The following is an 18373-nucleotide window of genomic DNA, read 5'->3' as shown; positions in this document are numbered from 1 at the left end:
GAGAGATCAGACGAGGAATGGTGACACACGGAGAAGTCGCTGTCGCTGTGACCTGCAGTTGAGATCATGCTGTTCATGAGTCATTCTAACTAATTAGGTTTTTTTTATCACTCCTGACACAGAAATGAGAGGTAACAATGCACCCCGCCTCATTAAAAGTTTCTGTAACCTACTCAGTATTATAGAACAGACAGATTTGAATAGATTGAATAGAACACCTGCGAACCCAACATTTAGAAATGTGAAAGAAGTAATGCACCTCTAGTATGATTTCAATATGTACTTTCTAATTCATTCCAGTCGTTTTATAATAATCTCTAAAAAGCCAACCTGTTTTGCTGAAAAAACTTGCTCGAGGACGGAAGGCTGTTGGACAATCTTTATTCCCTCTGGGAAACACAGTGCAGGGAAGCAGAACCAGTAGTAGAAATGGTACTTCTTCAAATCCTGAGGAAAGATTGTCAGAAAAATTTAAGAAAAACAGAAAAAACAGTCACATATAAAGTTATTGATATACACAGAAGCAACACATTCATAAGACATTGTTTATGCTCACTGCAAAGGTCAGCAAAATAGATTTGCAGAGGATGGACGGGTCCTTCAAAGCAGCCCCAGACTGTATAGCATCCCATATCTATAAAAGAACAGAGATGAATAACTGAATTTGTCATTTGATTCTCTTTTGCACAACTTCAGAGACCATTCCTGTTACAGATGTCTGTATGTAAAATGTCAGTGGATGTATTTTACCTCCTTGGCCTCTTTCTCCAGTAGAGCCTTCTTATCGGTGGTCTTGAAGGCATCGAGTGTGTTGGTGTTATACAGAGTTCCAATGGCCGGACAGCAGCGGGCTGGTGTCGGACCATCCCTGAAAGCAAAACACATCAGAGTTTTCCAGTTTTGCTGTAATGAATAGAAACTGTATGAACTAAATGCATCTCGATTTCTGGATATGTTTGACCCATGTTAAGACCTAATCTGCCATTTTTTCCCATAAATATTTTAGATATATTTCGATGTATAATTTCACTTGAATCTCATTTAGATTTTTGTATATAAAAAATGCACCACTGATTTATTTCTGAAAAAATGTTCAAATTAATCATGTAAAACAAGCTTTTTACCAAAACCTTAAGCATGAAAGACAAAATACTACAGTCATACTTACGCTTCAAAAGCACTGAACTCCAGTGTCAGACGAGTGGGCAAACCAAGTGGGTCACCTACAGGAAGGAGATGTGAACGAAATTAAATTATTTTTTACAGTTGTCATCTAAAACATACTGATCTAGGTCAACATCTGTCTATGTGAATGATAAACATACTGTATGTATTACAGAATGTCCTGAATTGTCAAAAAAGTGAAAAACAGCAACTGTACAGTCAACTCACCATTGTAATAATAGCCTTTGATTGATTTGGGGCTCTCATCCAGTCTGTAGTCGTTGAGTTTCTTCTGAGTGAGCTGGTGCCAGAAGCCGGCCTCCAGAGCACTGCTGAAGGGAGCGAACTGCAGCTTGAGGTCTGCAGCAGAGGACGCTGCTTCACTGGTGTCGGACGCCATCGCAACTTCGCTAACCAATTACTATAAGCTGTGAAGTAAAGAGTTGTGGGTTACAAAACTGTGGCAGGCTCATTAATTTGACACACTTAGTTTCACACTTACATTCACATTGACGTTGTAACTAACAGGCTTAACATATGTGCAGAATAAAATTATAATAATTTATAAGCCACAGGGCATTTCATTTTCCTGCTTATGAAACTAACTGCTACTCAAAATCTTTTATCCACTGTGCAATTTGTCTTTTAAATGCTCTGTAGATGTTTTTATTGATTTTATCAAAACTATTTATTAACATAATGCATTTATAGATTGTTTTTTATTCCTCTTAGCTCCCTGGCATATCTATTCATTTACTAATTTATTTGTCTATTGTACATGTTACTGTGTTGGGGGTTTTTTTGTGTGCGTGTACAGTCTGTTCCAACAAATCACCCCCGGTGGGATTGATAAAGTTGTCTGAATCTGACTAAGATTAAGATTGATTAAATGAATTCCCTCATCGGTCCATTAAAAAAACAAGAAACAAATAAGAGATTAATCACCCAGTGCAGTGGTTATGGAAAAGTGTTATTCTACATCTCTTACCATCTGCAACAGTCAGGTGTAAACAAAACACATTTTTAAATCATTCACAAGGATAAAGATAGCCATTGTCATATGAGATTGTAATGTTTTGTGGCAAACTTGTGACTGATAGCTACACATGTAAAGATAACTGGACTGAACATATCATGACATACAGTAAGTCAACCGTGACAGTGACTGAAATCGGCTAGTACCATGCTTTTTCACATAAGCAAAGAAATAATTAGAGCCTGACCAATACTAGATACCCCATACACAACAGAACATCTCTTCTGGGTGCAGCCTGTACAGGGCAAAACACAGTAGATAAAAAAAAACAAAAACACATCAATTTTCCAGTGCACACCAGCATATGACTGATACTATTTTATTATCAGTTACACTAAAAACAAGAAGGAGCAAACCTCACAGCTAATCTGATGAAGCTGCATGAGAAACACGCTCCTTCTTGGTTTTTTTTTACGTAACTGATAATAAAATAATATCCTGGTGCACACTGGAATGTTGCCTTTCTTTTGATCTATCAATATATCTGTGATAGGCCAAGTGACATATTAGTCAGGGAGGATTTAACAAGATACTGTAAGACAAAACTTAATCGATCCATGGAGGGAAATTCAGCAGTGAGGACTTTGGGTTTTGTGACTAAAGAAACATTTCTTTAGAGCATGTGGTAAGCTGTGACAATCATTTACCATTTACCATACCATTATATTTTCATCTACAATGGACACTATCTGCACATCTACTTGCTATAGTGATAACATCTAACACTACTCAGATCAATATTTTGATACTGCTCTGCTGTTAAAATACTAAAAATGTATCTTTCTTACATTATATTCTATTTATGCATTTATTTTATTTTAATTATTGGGCTATATCTAGTGTTTCACTTGAATGATCATTCTGTGACATATCTTGAGGTTTTATTTTGTGTTTTGTGAATACTTTTGATCTCCAAAACTAATGCAACACATGCCCTTCCAATCCTTAAGACATTTAAAAGGGTCTTCTTTAGTGTTTCAGGTTAACCAACCTATGTTCAATTTCAATATCAACTTTTATAAATGTCACTTTCACACTTGTCAGCTTCTGTGTAGCAAGTTGACCCAGAACAGCAAGTGAGAGAGGAAGCTGACAGTTTAAATGCTTTAGCGCTTTTACACAGGACGAACATCTCCAGCAAAACAAACTACAATATCATGACACATTTATAATTCAAGCCAGATCAACTGGGGTTACGTTAAACATGCCAGAAACCCGTTTTTACGTCAAACTGTAACAAGCTGAGTTTTGTACACTCACCAGAGATCCTCACTTCCTGGTCAGGTGGGTCATGTGATCGCGAGACTTGTCAATAAAGCAATGCACTCTGGGTAAGAAGCCGGACAGCTATCGTTAGCTTAGCTGCTACACAAGTCTAGCTGTGTGCTTTCTATGGAGCGTGCATCATTGAGTAAAATATAAAGAACCAGAATATAAACAAGAAGGCGCAAACGATAAAGCAGGAGAAGACAGACAGAAACTTGTACGTGCCGTTTCTTTTCATGTCGGAGTGAACAGATGTGTGCGGACGTTAAGGGTTGCAAGCCACCGAACGTGTACTTTGTTACAGCCGTCTCAGTTTAAAACTGATTTTTATCTCAAACTAAACCCGACTGTGTTTGAACACGAAGAAGTCCACAATTCTAGAATAGTAGAAAGATGATCTACGAGGTCATTTTCAGCTGAATCATCGCCGGGACTTCAGACATTAGCTCCATCTGGACACTGACTGCTACAGTGAGTTAGGGACCGTGTCGAAACTACGTAGCTGGGGAAAAAACGCAAGGCACCTAGTTCAAGTTGAGAAATGCAAGAGAGGTAGATGACATGAGCTTTTATACAAGCTCTTGTATGTATTTGATTTGTATTAAAAGTTGGGATTAGGAACAAAACAAATACACTACACAAAATTAGATATGGGATATGGGTGCTTTTTTATGGATATGCAATAAAAGTCAAATTGAAATTAACACATTTTTTGTTGCAGCCAAAAAACACTGACACTAAAAATTCAAGAGTCACTGAATAAAATCCAGTGGAACACTAAAATGTCCCAATATCCCTTAATAATTTAAACTTTTTATTAGTTCCACTTACATCTTTCAGTTAGTCTTCAATGTCATTACATTTTATTTTTAAGTAGACTTTGAAGTTCTGGAAGCTGTTTCAAAGCCCTCACACATGATGATAAGACTTTTTCAATTTTCTGTTTCTTTTCTGTACTCTGTATTTAAAACTCCAACTGAACTACAGAACTTAGCAACTGTCTCAAATATTGACTGAAAAATGGCATAAAGAAATGAATGTTGGAATTTTAGACAATTCCTGTGAAATCTTGGAATAAAATTCTTGACAAATTGATTCACCGCTCAGTTTCCTTGTGAGCAGTGAACTCACTGAACCTGTGAACGCTCATCTGGGTCATTTAAAGGGTCAAGTTCAGTGACACTCTGTGAGCCAATTTAACTGGTTGAGTGAAACAAGGCAACAGATCTGACAGTGAGCTTCATGAAGGCGTAGCCTGCACTATAAACTGCTCGTCAAACCGGTGTGTGTCGCCGCCTCATATGCACCTTTCCGCTGGATTTAAGTTGCACTCATGAATCGAGTACACCTACACCAACCACAATTTTTTTTTCTTTCGGTAGATGATTATTATCAGTAATTATATCAGGTAATGTAAGGGTGCAGTTTATATGGTTTCACTCAGCTATAATTCACCCTGATTAGAGCAATTTCATGTTTTAAAGGTAAACTACGAATAAAAGTCAAGTTCCTGCCCACACACTTCTGTTGGCATTACAATCCTCAGAGCCATTTAATAGAATAAATCAACATAATTTTTATTCAATTGATTTCATGATTACTGCAGCAAATCTACCACTTGTCATGTGAATGCCAGAAACATAATAAAATGATAATGTCACATTCTCCTTGGCTCTTTTTCGGTTGCCAGTTTCTGCCTCACACTTACCATTGTCCTGTTTTAATTTTAATTTCCTTCACTGCCAGAAGAATAATTCCTTTTCATTTTACTTGCAAGAGTCACAGTAGAATTTACTAGAGTGGGACACTTGTCAGTGGTTTATAGGGCCGTATTTTGCAGCAGCAGTTTGAGGGGTTGTTAATGCAGAGTTAAGGCAGGTCGCTGCTCACTGACACCACCGTCATATGGTCCACACCTCTTTATACATGTCAGCTATATTTTAAGTACAGATACCCTGTAAGATCAAACTGTACATATAGACTTAAAATCCATAAAACACACTGGAAGCCCTTTTCCAGCAATGTGATGTGAAAAAAGACTATCCTGTGAGTCCTAAAATTGAGAAACACTCAAAATATTGACTTGGTATCTCAAAATAGCAAGGAACTTTCTCTAAATAATGACGTAGTATCTCAAAATGATGAGCTTCCATGATAGACCACTGCCATGTGTTTATAAAGAAGTTTTTTGGGACGCCATGGATGAAATTAAAAAGGCCCTCTTTACAACATATTCAAAACAATGACCACTGGACCAAACGCCTCAAACAGTCTCTGTGTGGCTGATTAATGAACACATAACAGTTTTAGGCATACTTGAAAAACAACTATAAATCCTTGACCATAAATCAACAGCAAAAATAATAAGGAACAACTTTAATCCTGTTTTCTGTTAAGAAAGAAAGATGAAGAGGGATAATGTGCAGAGGGTCTTCCTGACTCACTCGCTAAAATAAATAAAAAATGACACTGGAGGTGATGATGTTATCTCTCATAGGATTTGATTCTGGCAAGTTTTCTTACAATAACAGTAAAAAAGTATGAATTATCATTCTGTTTGTTTGATCAGGGAGATATTCCATCTGAACAGCTTCAGCCCCCATGGCCACTGTGCACTGCAGGTCTATGCTACAACGTGTAGTAAAAGTGATACGGGTTCTATGATGTAAAAACAGTATATTAATGCCCAGCTGAGGTTTCACTGCCATGAAATGAAGAATAAGAGATATCTCATTCTTCTGACACGTGATACTACACTAGACTCGACAGTGAGGTAGGGAGGCCTAATAAACCAAGCAAACAACTTTGACACGTTTACCACTTTACAGTGTTTTTACAATGGATTTTGTTTCAGCTGGGAGCAAAGCTTGTATTTCAGATTTCTGTTTTACTCTCCAAATTTTTTATTACTACTCGTGTTGATTCTGGCAAATGTGCACATGAAAGCTATATTTGTACAACTACCATCATGCTTCTTCCTGACCTGAAGAGTCAAAACTAATCTGGGGTTTAAGAAGGGTTTAGAATGTAATGTTAGTTTTAAGGTTTGGTGCAATACATACAGTAAGACTTGGACAACTTGAGTTAACAATCCCAATAAATTTGGGCTGCTAACACCAGATTACCTGCTAACTGTGTTCCATTATACACCGATGACTGTAGCTGCAGTTAGTTTAATATCTCAGTTATTCGGACTGTCAGGGTAATGCTGGTGTTTGCATCACTAGCACAGGAGCTTTGGACCGCTGGGAGAAAGCGGTTTTCAGGCTCAGCATATTAGGTTAGCATGCTAACTACAGTAGATACCTCTTCAGAACAACACAAACATTTTTGTCGTAACATCAACATATTCTGTTGATCAGTTTTGTTAATTTTGATTGTCAATTGATGATGGTGATATTTGTTTTTACACATGGCACCTTCTTAAAGTTTAACATTGATTTAATCAGGTTTAAAAAATTAATAGTCGTAGATGTAACCCAGCCACACTCAAGGCATCTGTCAATTAGTGTTATCAAAATCACATATCACTGTCGGTGCTGCTCTCACTGTTCCCATGGTGACGACCGGCACAGCGCTGTTTCCTGACGGTGGTGTTCCTTCGCTGTGCCACTTAAAGGTTTGTGTGGACGGATTACACTTGATTCAAACTGAAGGTCTGAGGTTAGAAGGTGTTGTAGGTTGGACACATTGTAAAGCAATTTGATTGGGGTTACATAGAAAACTACTGAACAGGCTCAAATGAAGCCAGATGGACGACGGCCCAGAACAGACCCCATAAACTTTTGGTGTGGACCTGGTTGAAGGGATTCTTTTCCTACTTCACATTTTTGTTCATTTCTCAGAACAATGTGTGGATCTTGATGAAAAAATTCCGACATTAAGGTGGCTGGTATCTATGAGTGTGTACAGTTTGATGCAAATCTTGCAACTCAGAACTGTTGAGCTCAAATTTTGGTTAAGCATTTATGGGTGGTTTAAAAGAGTGACACAGAGCTATCGAGTCTGAAATGAATTAGGCTGGATTAAATTAAAGGGGACCGTTGGGGCTTGGTGGAGGTATGCGCACTGCTGAGTACCATTCTAATTTATATTGTGCTCACAAGGTGCATTTTCCTGAGAAATGTTGTATTTCATCAAGTGAAAAACTAATTGACATAAAGAAAACTTAAGACAGGGTTTTTGTGAAGGTTTCTGCAAAACAAAAAGAAAAAAAGAGAAAAATTATGGGATGGGATCTTCCCTGCAATGAGGGGTCTGCCCAAACCGCCTAGACAGGTTAATGCAGGCAGCATATGCTTTATGTGCATAAAAGTGTCCATAGTTTATGCCCTGTGACTACTATCCTTCATTTATTTAAAAAAAACACATCATCATTAAATCAAATTACCGAGGCCTTTGCACCGGTGCTGCTAATAAAACTAACAAGGAGAATTAAATCAAGCCAAGACAGCTGCTAGAATTAATCGTTAAAATTGTGCCAATTGAAAATCCATTCGTGTGCAAATGTCCATATGATTTTCATGAGAATCAAAACATTCAGTGGGCGCATGATGAGAGAACTGTCACAGTGGGGACAGAATACGCAGTCGAGTTAGTGCCGGGTAACGGTTGTTTTTTCTGTAAACCAGCAGAACTCAACAGCTTCAAATCTGTGAACAAATTTAAAAAGAGCATCTAAAACATCATTGTTTTGTCCCGAACGCCACCCTGGCACCGTCTCCGACTTGCTGACAGAGATCCATGGTAGAGTGCAATCACACACATGCCTCGTCTGCTCACATCATCGCCTCTCCCAGCTCACTTCCACCCCCCTCTGCTTTGTTTGATTTGGCTAAGTAGTGACTCACCAACCCGTCTGCATTCACTAGACACAGGAAACATTACGAGCTTCTCGATCTCCATTTTGTTGGAGTCACGGCAGTTTAACATATTACACAACCTTTTTTTCGGACACAGTCATTCACTTGTTAAACATGTGAAAGAGCGACAGGCCTCTGATGTGGGAAAGATGTCATTTATTGAACATGACAAACTGTTTTTTGAAAATCTGAAAACACTGTTTCAATGGACAGTGGAATGAGCAACCCTATTCATCATCTCAACAGGACTGCAGGCCAAACCTCTTCAGATGGGGGACATAATTGCACTGTTAATGCTTTGTCTCCAGAGCCTGATGGTGGGTGTAGTTTGTGTCTTTGTTCCAATCATTTAATCGATACAGATTCATTTCAAGAGTCCCAAATTTATGGTTGCCTTCCCACAGGATTGTGAATTAACATCTGAGGCTCTTTGGCTAATGACATGAAAAAAAGTGCTTCATCACAAGATAGAATAGACTGTTTTGTTCTGTAGTTTGGCAGGTGCATTTAAAAGGTAATTCCACAAAATGTATTCATTGAAGTGTGTTTGCAGGTCTCGGGGAGTACTATTGTATATGTGAAAACATTTGTACAAAGCCTTTTGTGGTTCCAGAGAAGGCTGCATGTAATCTGATAAATTGTCCCCAGTGATGTCACTCAGTGTCTCAGTTGCATTGTGGGTGGTGTAGTTGGCAGGTTGTAAGAAGGAAGAAAAATGAGTGTAATAAAAAAGGGCGATAACTCTGGTTCTGCTGTATTGAAAATCTGTTTTTGAACTGCTCGTAATGCATTAAACAGTCTGCAATGTTAAACCAGTTGACTGCTTTTCAAAACCTGGAGCCTACATCACCCACAGTGCAACTTGGCCAATGATTGATATCACTGGATGCTGGTTGTCAGATTACATGCAGCTTCCTCTGGAGCCACAAAAGGCTGTATACCACCTTTTCCACATAGAGCAGTATTGCCCAAGACATCTTAGATTGTGTAAGACTGTGGTGGAGTTACCCTTTAAGTAGACACCATACAAACACAACCTCTTTATGTAGCTGACAGATTAATACGGTTTTCCTCAGTAGTTCTTTCTTCACATTATATCTTTGCTGATACACTCTTCTATTCTACATGATGATAGTGAAGAGATTTCAGATTTCATTCTTATTGTTAAAACAATGGGTTTAACATGTTAAAATCACAATGAAAGCATTTAAAGCCACAGTGTGCAGGGTTTAGGGGGATTTGGAAGTACCAACTGGCAATGTTATTTATATATATATATATATATATATATATATATATATATATATATATATATATATATATATATATATATATATATATATATATATATATATATATAGGGCGAGGTGAGGTGTATTTCTTTTGTTGCAATCTGGAACCTCACCACGAGATGCCACTAAATGCTACACACTCCTTTAAAGCTTACAACTGCACGGATTCCAAACTAACCTTCCCATGAGTATCGTCTCATTAGACACTTGGCAATATCTGTGTTTTTCCTGGATTGACATTTAAAAAGACGCCTAATGTCCTACATCCTGTTTTAATGATGAGAAACAAATATTACATATTTCAGGATCATGCTGTATCATGTCACATGTCTGGTTTGATCCACTGATAAAGCTAAGAAATCAATAAATACAGAGATTTTCTTTAAAAACACGTTATACATTTTTTCCCACCATTCTGGACCAGAGCCAAGACATTCATGCTTCTATCTCTCAGGGGGAGAGATCAAATTCTTGTGAGTTTAAAGCTCTCAAGTCCTAGACGAACTTTATTATCATTAGCGTGACATAGACAAAATAAATAACGTTAAATCAGACATTAACCTCAGCTGCTGCTCAATTTCACCCAGAGGGCAGCAGTTTATAAAAATAACAAAGAAAAACTGACATTTAAAATACAATTACAGTTTAATCTCACCAATGCAAAGGTGTTTAAGACGTGTAATTCATGCAAAAGTCTTCTCCTCCTTCTCTGGAAACACCAGCAGCATTTAAACATCTAAGACTGTGTTCTCTGCTTGTCACAAATGAATGTTCAGAATGTTTCTGAAGACTCGTTTAAAGTTGCCATTGCAGAGCGGGTATATAAAAGGGTTGAGAGTGGAGTTCATGTAACCAAGCCATATGGTAAACATGTGAAGGTCATGGTGCACGCACTCTTTGCAGACCGCCATGACCATGAAAACGATGAAGTACGGGATCCAGCACAACAGGAAAGCAGCAATAATGCAGCCCAACTGCTTGGCCGCCTTGTGCTCTTTATGGATCCTCAGGCTCTGTATACGCTGGCGTGACTGTCCGATAAACTTTTGCCACGTCTGTCTGAGGGTCACCGCATTAGCCGGGTCCAATTTGGCATCTTCAACCCCTTTGTCAGTCCAAGGCAGAGCATGACCGGGGTCGTAGTTGTTGTAGAGCACAGAGGGGAATCTCTGCACGTCTGACACCTGACTGATGTCACAGACGCCGCTCACGGAGTTTGGCACCGTGACGTGACATTCATTCAAAGATGCCTGAAGTTTGTTCTCGTTCTGCCCCTCTGGGCAAACGACATCCTGTGGCACCGAAGATTGACTTAAGGGAGTCTCAGTGTCCGACTGCTTGTCCTCAGGAGACAGGGAGCACCTTTTGGCCTTTTGTGCCATTCGGAGTCGTCTCGTTGTGATGGCGAGAAATGACGTCTGCTGGCACTTTACACCGATTTTTCTGTGAGATCTGGATGAAGCTGTTTTGGTTTTATCAGCGTCCTCGAGGGAATACGTCTGATCGAGAGTGTTCTGGTCCAACAGGCGTTGCTTTTTGGAGAGTTTCAGTGGAACCTCACATTCCTTCTGGGGTGATTTAGTGTCACTTTTCACGGGCGATTGGGCATTTTGTACATTCTCATTTTCCCCAAACGAATCTGTTGGATGAATGATTCTCTCCCGGTCCCTGAGATGTTGCCTCACTGCCAAGTAGATGTGCGTGTAAAACCACAGCATCAAAATTGAGGGTACATAGAAGTTGAAGACGGCAGTAATAACCTTAAACCACGTGACAAATCGGAAATCTGTGTCACACTTGTTCTCCTCCTCAGGTTTAAGATCTACTTGAGTGAAAGACCTCCATCCTAAAATTGGAATAATCCACATAATGGACAGCAGCCAGGCTCCGGAAATCATCACGCTCGCTTTTCCCCGCGTTCGATATTTCAGGTACTTGAGCGGCTGCCTGACAGAGCGGTACCGATCCAAACACAGGATAAACAGGCTGAAAATTGAGGCTGTGCTTGCCACGTAGTCCATAATAAGCCAGAATTGGCAGACTGCCCGCCCGAGCTTCCATTCATCCTCTAACAAGTACACCAGGTTCAGAGGCATGACCGTGGTGCCCACAATGAGATCTGCCACGGACAGGCTGACGATGTAGAGGTTACCGACGGTGTGAAGGCTCTTCTCTTTCTTCACGGCGTAGAGGACGAGCAGGTTCATGATGATTGTCAGGAGGGACAGGAGGCCCAGAATGACCCCCAGCAGGGCGTTGTGGAAGCGGTCATGGAGGGTCAGGGTGTGATTGCTCATCAGTGAGTCACCATCGAGGAGGCTGCGGTTGCTGCTATTGATGTAGCTGCTGAGGTGAGGAGGGTCCGCTGAGGGGGCCGGAGCAGAATCCATCATGATAGGTGAGAGGGTCACCTCTAGACCCAGTCACATCGTGGAAAACCTTTAGGATGGTGTGTCTTTAACTGTCAGCCGGGACACGTGTGGTTTTGAGCAGGTGAGGATGTTTGGATCCAACACTCACAGCAGCAGACATTTATGTCAAAAGGTCATTTTCACTTTAAACACTGGAAGAGGCGTTACTTTGTGTCTTCCAAATCCATGAAATCCAAACTGTTAACACCTGGAAAACAGAGAGAAAAAAACACATTAAAATGAGCCACACGTTCCTCCTTCACTCAAACATGCATTGTTACTTCACTTGAATGTTCATCAGTCACTGTGCAGTATGATGGATGTGCAGAGTTTAACCCAAGAAGACTGTTTACATAATCACCAGCTGAATGGGGAGCAGAGTTTCTCTGTGCTATATTGCGTATATATACAACATGTAAAACTACTATGGACTTTTCAGTGAAATAGGAGACATTTAATCTGAAGTATTCCTTCACAAATAAAACTGCATTCAAAATTCTACTGAGGTAAAACTACAGTCATATAATCAGGAACAGAGAGGAGGGAAAGTATCAAAAGTAAAAATACTCATCAAGCAGACAAACGACCACTGGGACTTAAATATTATATACTGCATTTTTCAAAACTGCTGTATCAACGTCTGCCATGCTGGTGTCTTTCTTGAAACATCGTAATTAATGTTGCTTTAGGACCATCAATGAAACTGGCCTACCACACTTTTATAATGTTATAGCTTGGCGACACAGGTTGGGGAAGGTATCCTTTCAAATGACTGTTTAATGTTGTGAAAGTTCATTTTCTATTTCAACCCCAGCCATGTTTCCTCAACCTAACCAAGTGGTTTTATGGCCTCAACCTACCAAAAAGCAACAGAAATCTGAAAAGAAACAGAAAATAATACAAGAACAGTTTGACAATATGTTCCAGACATTACTCAAGGTCACCTACCTCACCTACTCAACTATAACTAACTTTCTTAGCTTTCGTTGCTGTTTTGTTTGTTGAAATGATAGTCCTGGTGCAATGTTATAATGTTTGAGGAACAAATTTAACACATGTCACAAAGCTACTTTATGGCATCACAATATTTCAGTGATCGTCCCGACATGCCATCAAAGTCCTAAGTAGCATTTTACTGTTACAGCTGATTGAGGTGGTGGTGACGCCCTTTCAAAGGGTCAAAAGATAAATCTCAGGTATTGTAAGATGACTCATTAATCGGTTAGTAAATAAGGAAAATAAAGTTCAGCTACAAAAAAGGGACCATTCTTAAATTTTTACAAAAAAAAAAAAAAAAGGGGTACTGCTAACAACTCATTCAAACCTGTAATGTGTTAAGGGAACCCAGCTAGACACTTTAAGTCAGAAAGGTTGGGAACAACTGGTTATAGACAATAAATAAACAATATAGACTGACTATAATTCAAAGATTTATATGTTTGTGTGTCAACTCCTAATCTGAGAAGCAACAATTTAGTAACTGTAAAGCTGTCAGATAATTGTAGTGGAGTAGAAGTAAGACAAGATGAAAATATTAATGGAAGTATTAGTTCTCTAGAACAAATGTAGTCAGTTTTGTGGAAATGTGACTATATAAAGAAACTTAAAAACAGCTCCACACTTGCTCTACTCCTTTTGCTTTTTCTGATTTGTATATGCAGTATTAAGGCTAAACTGTCTTTTGCTCCTTCTTTCTCACTGACCAGCTGGCTTCCTTTAACACTCACACGAGGGGAGGGTGGCAAATCCCATCATCGACACAGCAGTAGATGAACTGCGTGATTGGAGGATAGGTGGCACTGACATGCTGCCGGTGGCTTATGATGGAATTTAAGTCTGCACAAAATCCTTTACTACACCATGTTTGATCAAACATTTGACTCCGCAAAGCACAGCAAGACGTCTCATTGTAAAACATATCAATGTAAGATGCCGGAAAAGCTCTGGTCTCAACTGTTCGGGCATTGATTTTAAAGAGAGTGGACTGAAAATAAACCGTTGCCATGGAGGCAGCTGGGTGTTTCTCCATGTATCTTGTGCAGACGTGCCTTTCTGTGATTAATGTGTTAATTCAAATACGTAATTTGGCCTTTTTGGCGCCTTCACACTCAATATAAAACACCTTTTTTTTTCTTTCTTATTCATCATGCATGTTTTTTTGCCAACCATCACATCCCACTCAATTCTTCACAACACCGAAACAAGGAGATTAAAGGTGATAGATTCAATAATGCCAATGTACATGTGAATCACAATTCGCATGTTAAGATCTACAGCAAAAGCCAACCAATAAGTGAAAGAATAAAACTTTCAAAGGTTAAACAACATGGACCTGTGAGATGCTGTGTTGCATCATAAAGAAATGGATAATCTAAACTTATATATTATGTGTTCACATGTGAAATTTAAAGATTTAACATTCAGAGATTCAAAGATTTAATAGTCAATTCTGCCACACGTACAGGACATACGGAGGATCAAAATGTCTTTCCCTCAGACCCACAGTGTAAAAAGAAAAGATAAAAGACAAAAAAAGATAGACAGAGAAATATAATAATTAAGTATGAAGAAAACAAGGCACATGCAAGCACTTCTGTATATCCACCATATAATAAATATGTATACAGTCCGGTCCGTATGGCTTTAAAAGAATATTACAATATTTTTAAGCTATGTCTGGATACATGATACATATCTTGAAATCTCCAATTGTACCAAATATAGCCAAATCAATGTTGCAACAATATTGTTGGCATGACATTTGGTGCTGATGAAAAATAGTAATTCCACACATTTTTTTGTATTACCTCTGAACTGATTTGATCGAAATCAGTCAACGTTTCTGTCACAAGACTTATAAAACATGTCTGTGACCAAAACTTTGACCTTTTTTGAAGAAATCAATGCAGAGGTTTAAAAAATGTGCACTGGAATTCAACTTTTTCATTGGAATTTATTTTTGGGGGGTGTTTGATTCCCTGCACCATAAACAAATCAAGTGGTCTGCATGTTGCCTTTTATCCTTTCAGCTCATCTGGTGTATGCCTATTGGCTCAATAAATGTCAACACAATAAGATATTTGATATAGAATAATCCTTAATGTGTAGATAATTCAACATGGGTACAGGACATGTGGATAAGTTGCACTATGAACACATTTTGTTCAAAACATTCAATAATAAACTGAAATGATCAACAGACTTGAAGAAAATAACAATTTTGATGTTATGTACTAAATTTCAGAGATATCTACTGAAGTAAACATGCTAATCAGCTAGCCCCAGGCCTGAAAACTGCTCTGTGCAACGCCTCCTCAGTTGTCTGGCTAGCTGCATGGCTAACTGAGCTAACAGGCTAAGAGCGGCTGCGGTCATGGATGTGAAAACAGAATACAGGTGGCAGCAGTTAGCAGTTACTCTGGTGATATGGTGCCCCCTATTTGTTGGGAGTGTGAATTCATGAGGTGGCCAATTCTTGCATATTGTATATTTTAAAACCAAGGGGGAAAAAAATCAACACTTACAACATCTATCTAAGAAGATATATACTCTCATCTCATTGTAAAGATATAATGTCAATATGTTGCCCAGTCCTGGAGGAAGGGAACCCTTTTTGCTGATAACTAAGCAGAATTCCTATAGAAAAGGTACATTTTCATTCCCACTGGTCGAGCGTCTTTCGTTGTTGTCTGTTGGACCCTATATATACTGTTCTCTGACTATCTCTGAATATCGCGTCTGCTTACTCATCACGAGTGATGTCACAATTTGGAGGAGAAAGGAAAAAAAAAATCACAAGTGTTTAGAGATAAGTGGGAGTAAAAAAATCCACTGACAACAGCAGTGGTGGCTGAAAGACTTTCAGCAGAGCACCGTCACAACCTGACTCATCCTGACTGTCATCAGGGTTTTTGATTTGAACATGGAGCAATGTTGGAAAATTTAAGATATGTCTGCTTCCATCAGTCCCCATGTTTCCATGCCTTATGACATGAGTAAGAACGAAAGTATCCTGTGGATGCTGTATGGGGGAGTCTCCTCTGACTTCCAGGAGACAGTGAGAGAAGCCTAATGCCAAGATCAAAAGGTTAATTTTGGTAAGAACGTCACATTTTGAACTGAGATATATGTGTGAAGGGCAAAGACACCCATGTACATAACAATGGAGCCCCCACAAAAGAAACTTTAGCTGAAAAAAACGCTCTTTGGCTTGGAATCTGAGCTGAAACGTGTGATTGTAAACATTTTCCTCCCTCCGTTTACTGCCTCTGTGTTTATACATTAAGTGCCTGCGCGACATAAATATTTAATAACCTAATTACTCACCTAAATAGCAGATAATAACAAAGATTTACAAAAAAGGGGACAAAAAGACAAAATCACTGCGCTTTGTCTGCGCGTCGCACCATTTAGGGTCAGGATCTCTATCCAAACACTAATGGTTCAATGTGATTAGCAGTAATGATCACTGTCTCTCTGATTTCATTACAAAAGAGCGGGTGCGCGGATGAATCGCGCTGTCTTTTGCCCTGATGAGACCCGATGCATTCTTACAAGAAAAACAAAACAAAACAAAAACGGCTCTAATAATGTGCCAAACACCGTGAACCACCTGTTGAGCCGCCGCGGGGACTCACGCACGAAAACTTTGACAACATCTCCAGTCGGACAATAACATGGCTTAAAAATAATATGTACTGTCAGCGCGTCTGTCCGGAGAGAGTTTTACGACTTACCAGCTCTGTGCGTACATTTCCAGGGAAGTCCGTTTTAATTCCAGCCTGTATTCCGGGTCAGAAAACGAGTGAGGGACAGAGGTTGGAATTACCAAGAAAAAGTCTCTCTCTCTCTCTCTCTCTCTCTCTCTCTCTCTCTCTCTCTCTCTCTCTCTCTCTCACTTTCTCTCTCTCTCACTTTCTCTCTCTCTCACTCTCTCCACCTCTGCACTGGATTCAGACTTTGGAGTTCATATGATCCATAAAGAGTACCTCGTCACTGGGGAAGGGTTACCTGTTGCAGTAGCGCACACTGACTCACTGTATGATTCACTTTTCACAGTTGATTATACTGTGTGTGTGTGTGGGGGGGGGGGGGGGGGGACGTCCTCTCTGAACCCATGTAACCTGGACATATACAAATTATTGCAGTATTGTAAAAACATCTATGCAAATATCCGAACCTTTATTCACAGCTGCATCATTTAATGGAGACATTCTATCAGGTGTGTGTGTGTGTGTGTGTGTGTGTGTGTGTGTGTGTGTGTGTGTGTTGGGGGGGTGAGCTGCATGGATCATCAGTAGGGTAGATGAGGACAGCAGTGACAAGGGACCATGGTAACATCAAAAAATCCTCCAATCACAAGACACAAGCAAAGAAAAAAAAAAAAAGAAAAGATGAATCCCAGTGTGCAGAACAGTGTCTTTCAAAAACACACTGCTGTTGTGTCAACGAGATCACCCGTCAAGCAAGAGAGTGATTCCCTGGTTCCAGGCGTCTTCTGCATGTTATCTCCTCACCTGGTCAGCCAGTCGCTCCAAATGTGAGCCATACACCAGCTGTCCACCCACACACCACTGTGTGTGTGTGTGTGTGTGTGCTCCAGTTTATGACGAACATAAAGATGACTGCCATCCTCAGTCTTGTGTCTGGGTTAAGAAAATATATATATTTAGAGAGGTGTGAATCAGATTCACTTCCTTGGGGAGGAATCCGAGGAAGCAACCCGCAACAGAGATATCAGTTATGAAAAACAAAAATACTTATTTAATGTGTCAGAGAGGCACTGTGGACCCAACACCAGGGAAGTGAAAGTGGGAGGACGGATGTAAAGGGCATAGGTGTTATCTTTTTTTTTTTTTTTTTATTGCCTCAAGTTTTTATTACACCTCTGACTGACCCGAAAGCTCATATTTATTTAGGGCAGACTTGTTTTTGAATGTGAACAGTAGCATCAGAAAGTCTGACACCACTTTTCTGCTCAAAACACTTCTATTTTCTATTTCTGTTGAATTTGAATGGTTGAATTAGCTAACCAATTTGAGTGGAAAGTGTAAATGTTTGTATTTGATACTTCACACACTGTCTTTATTGACTGGACGTACTCAACACAGAGCCCTGACAATCAGAACTAGCAGTTTTTGACAGCAGATTTCTTTGCAAGAACTACTTGAAGACTGAATATCGAGGAGTTCTGACTGTCAAGGCGAGGTCAGGTACATGATATTTGCCTATTACAACTTGAGGCGAACTCAGAAGACAAGCAGTGCCATTTAATTCATTCAAGTCCAATTCAGTACCAAACTTGAGAGCTCTGTTTCACTGAAAAACAACTAAACCACCAAT

General features: G+C 39.4%; 2 protein-coding genes across 3 annotated transcripts in view; both read right to left on the bottom strand.

Annotated features, from left to right (window-relative positions):
- Nucleotides 1-4111, bottom strand: part of atg7 (ATG7 autophagy related 7 homolog (S. cerevisiae)) — a 61526-nt gene extending 57415 nt beyond the window's left edge. The window contains exons 1-7 of one of the 2 annotated variants that reach the window (XM_037102358.1): nucleotides 3692-4111; nucleotides 3461-3527; nucleotides 1393-1592; nucleotides 1169-1223; nucleotides 751-868; nucleotides 557-634; nucleotides 331-447 (exon numbers count right to left, since the gene is read on the bottom strand). In XM_037102358.1, coding sequence (XP_036958253.1) covers nucleotides 331-447; nucleotides 557-634; nucleotides 751-868; nucleotides 1169-1223; nucleotides 1393-1564 — 540 coding nt within the window. In that variant the 5' untranslated portion in view covers nucleotides 1565-1592; nucleotides 3461-3527; nucleotides 3692-4111. Of the gene's footprint in view, nucleotides 1-330; nucleotides 448-556; nucleotides 635-750; nucleotides 869-1168; nucleotides 1224-1392; nucleotides 1593-3460 lie in introns of both variants that reach the window. The other variant, XM_037102357.1, reaches the window with a different exon arrangement.
- A 5582-nt stretch (nucleotides 4112-9693) lies between these two features.
- On the bottom strand, nucleotides 9694-16907 carry hrh1 (histamine receptor H1). Its single transcript, XM_037101454.1, has 2 exons — nucleotides 16768-16907; nucleotides 9694-12239 (listed from the first exon to the last, which is right to left on the bottom strand). The coding sequence occupies exon 2, from the start codon at nucleotides 12011-12013 to the stop codon at nucleotides 10379-10381; it is 1635 nt and encodes a 544-aa protein (XP_036957349.1). The 5' UTR covers nucleotides 12014-12239; nucleotides 16768-16907; the 3' UTR covers nucleotides 9694-10378.
- Between the last annotated feature and the right edge of the window lie 1466 nt (nucleotides 16908-18373).

This window comes from Acanthopagrus latus, chromosome 6 (genome assembly GCF_904848185.1).
Source record: "Acanthopagrus latus isolate v.2019 chromosome 6, fAcaLat1.1, whole genome shotgun sequence".
Taxonomy (NCBI): domain Eukaryota; kingdom Metazoa; phylum Chordata; class Actinopteri; order Spariformes; family Sparidae; genus Acanthopagrus; species Acanthopagrus latus.
This window is presented reverse-complemented; position numbering and strand designations above follow the sequence as displayed.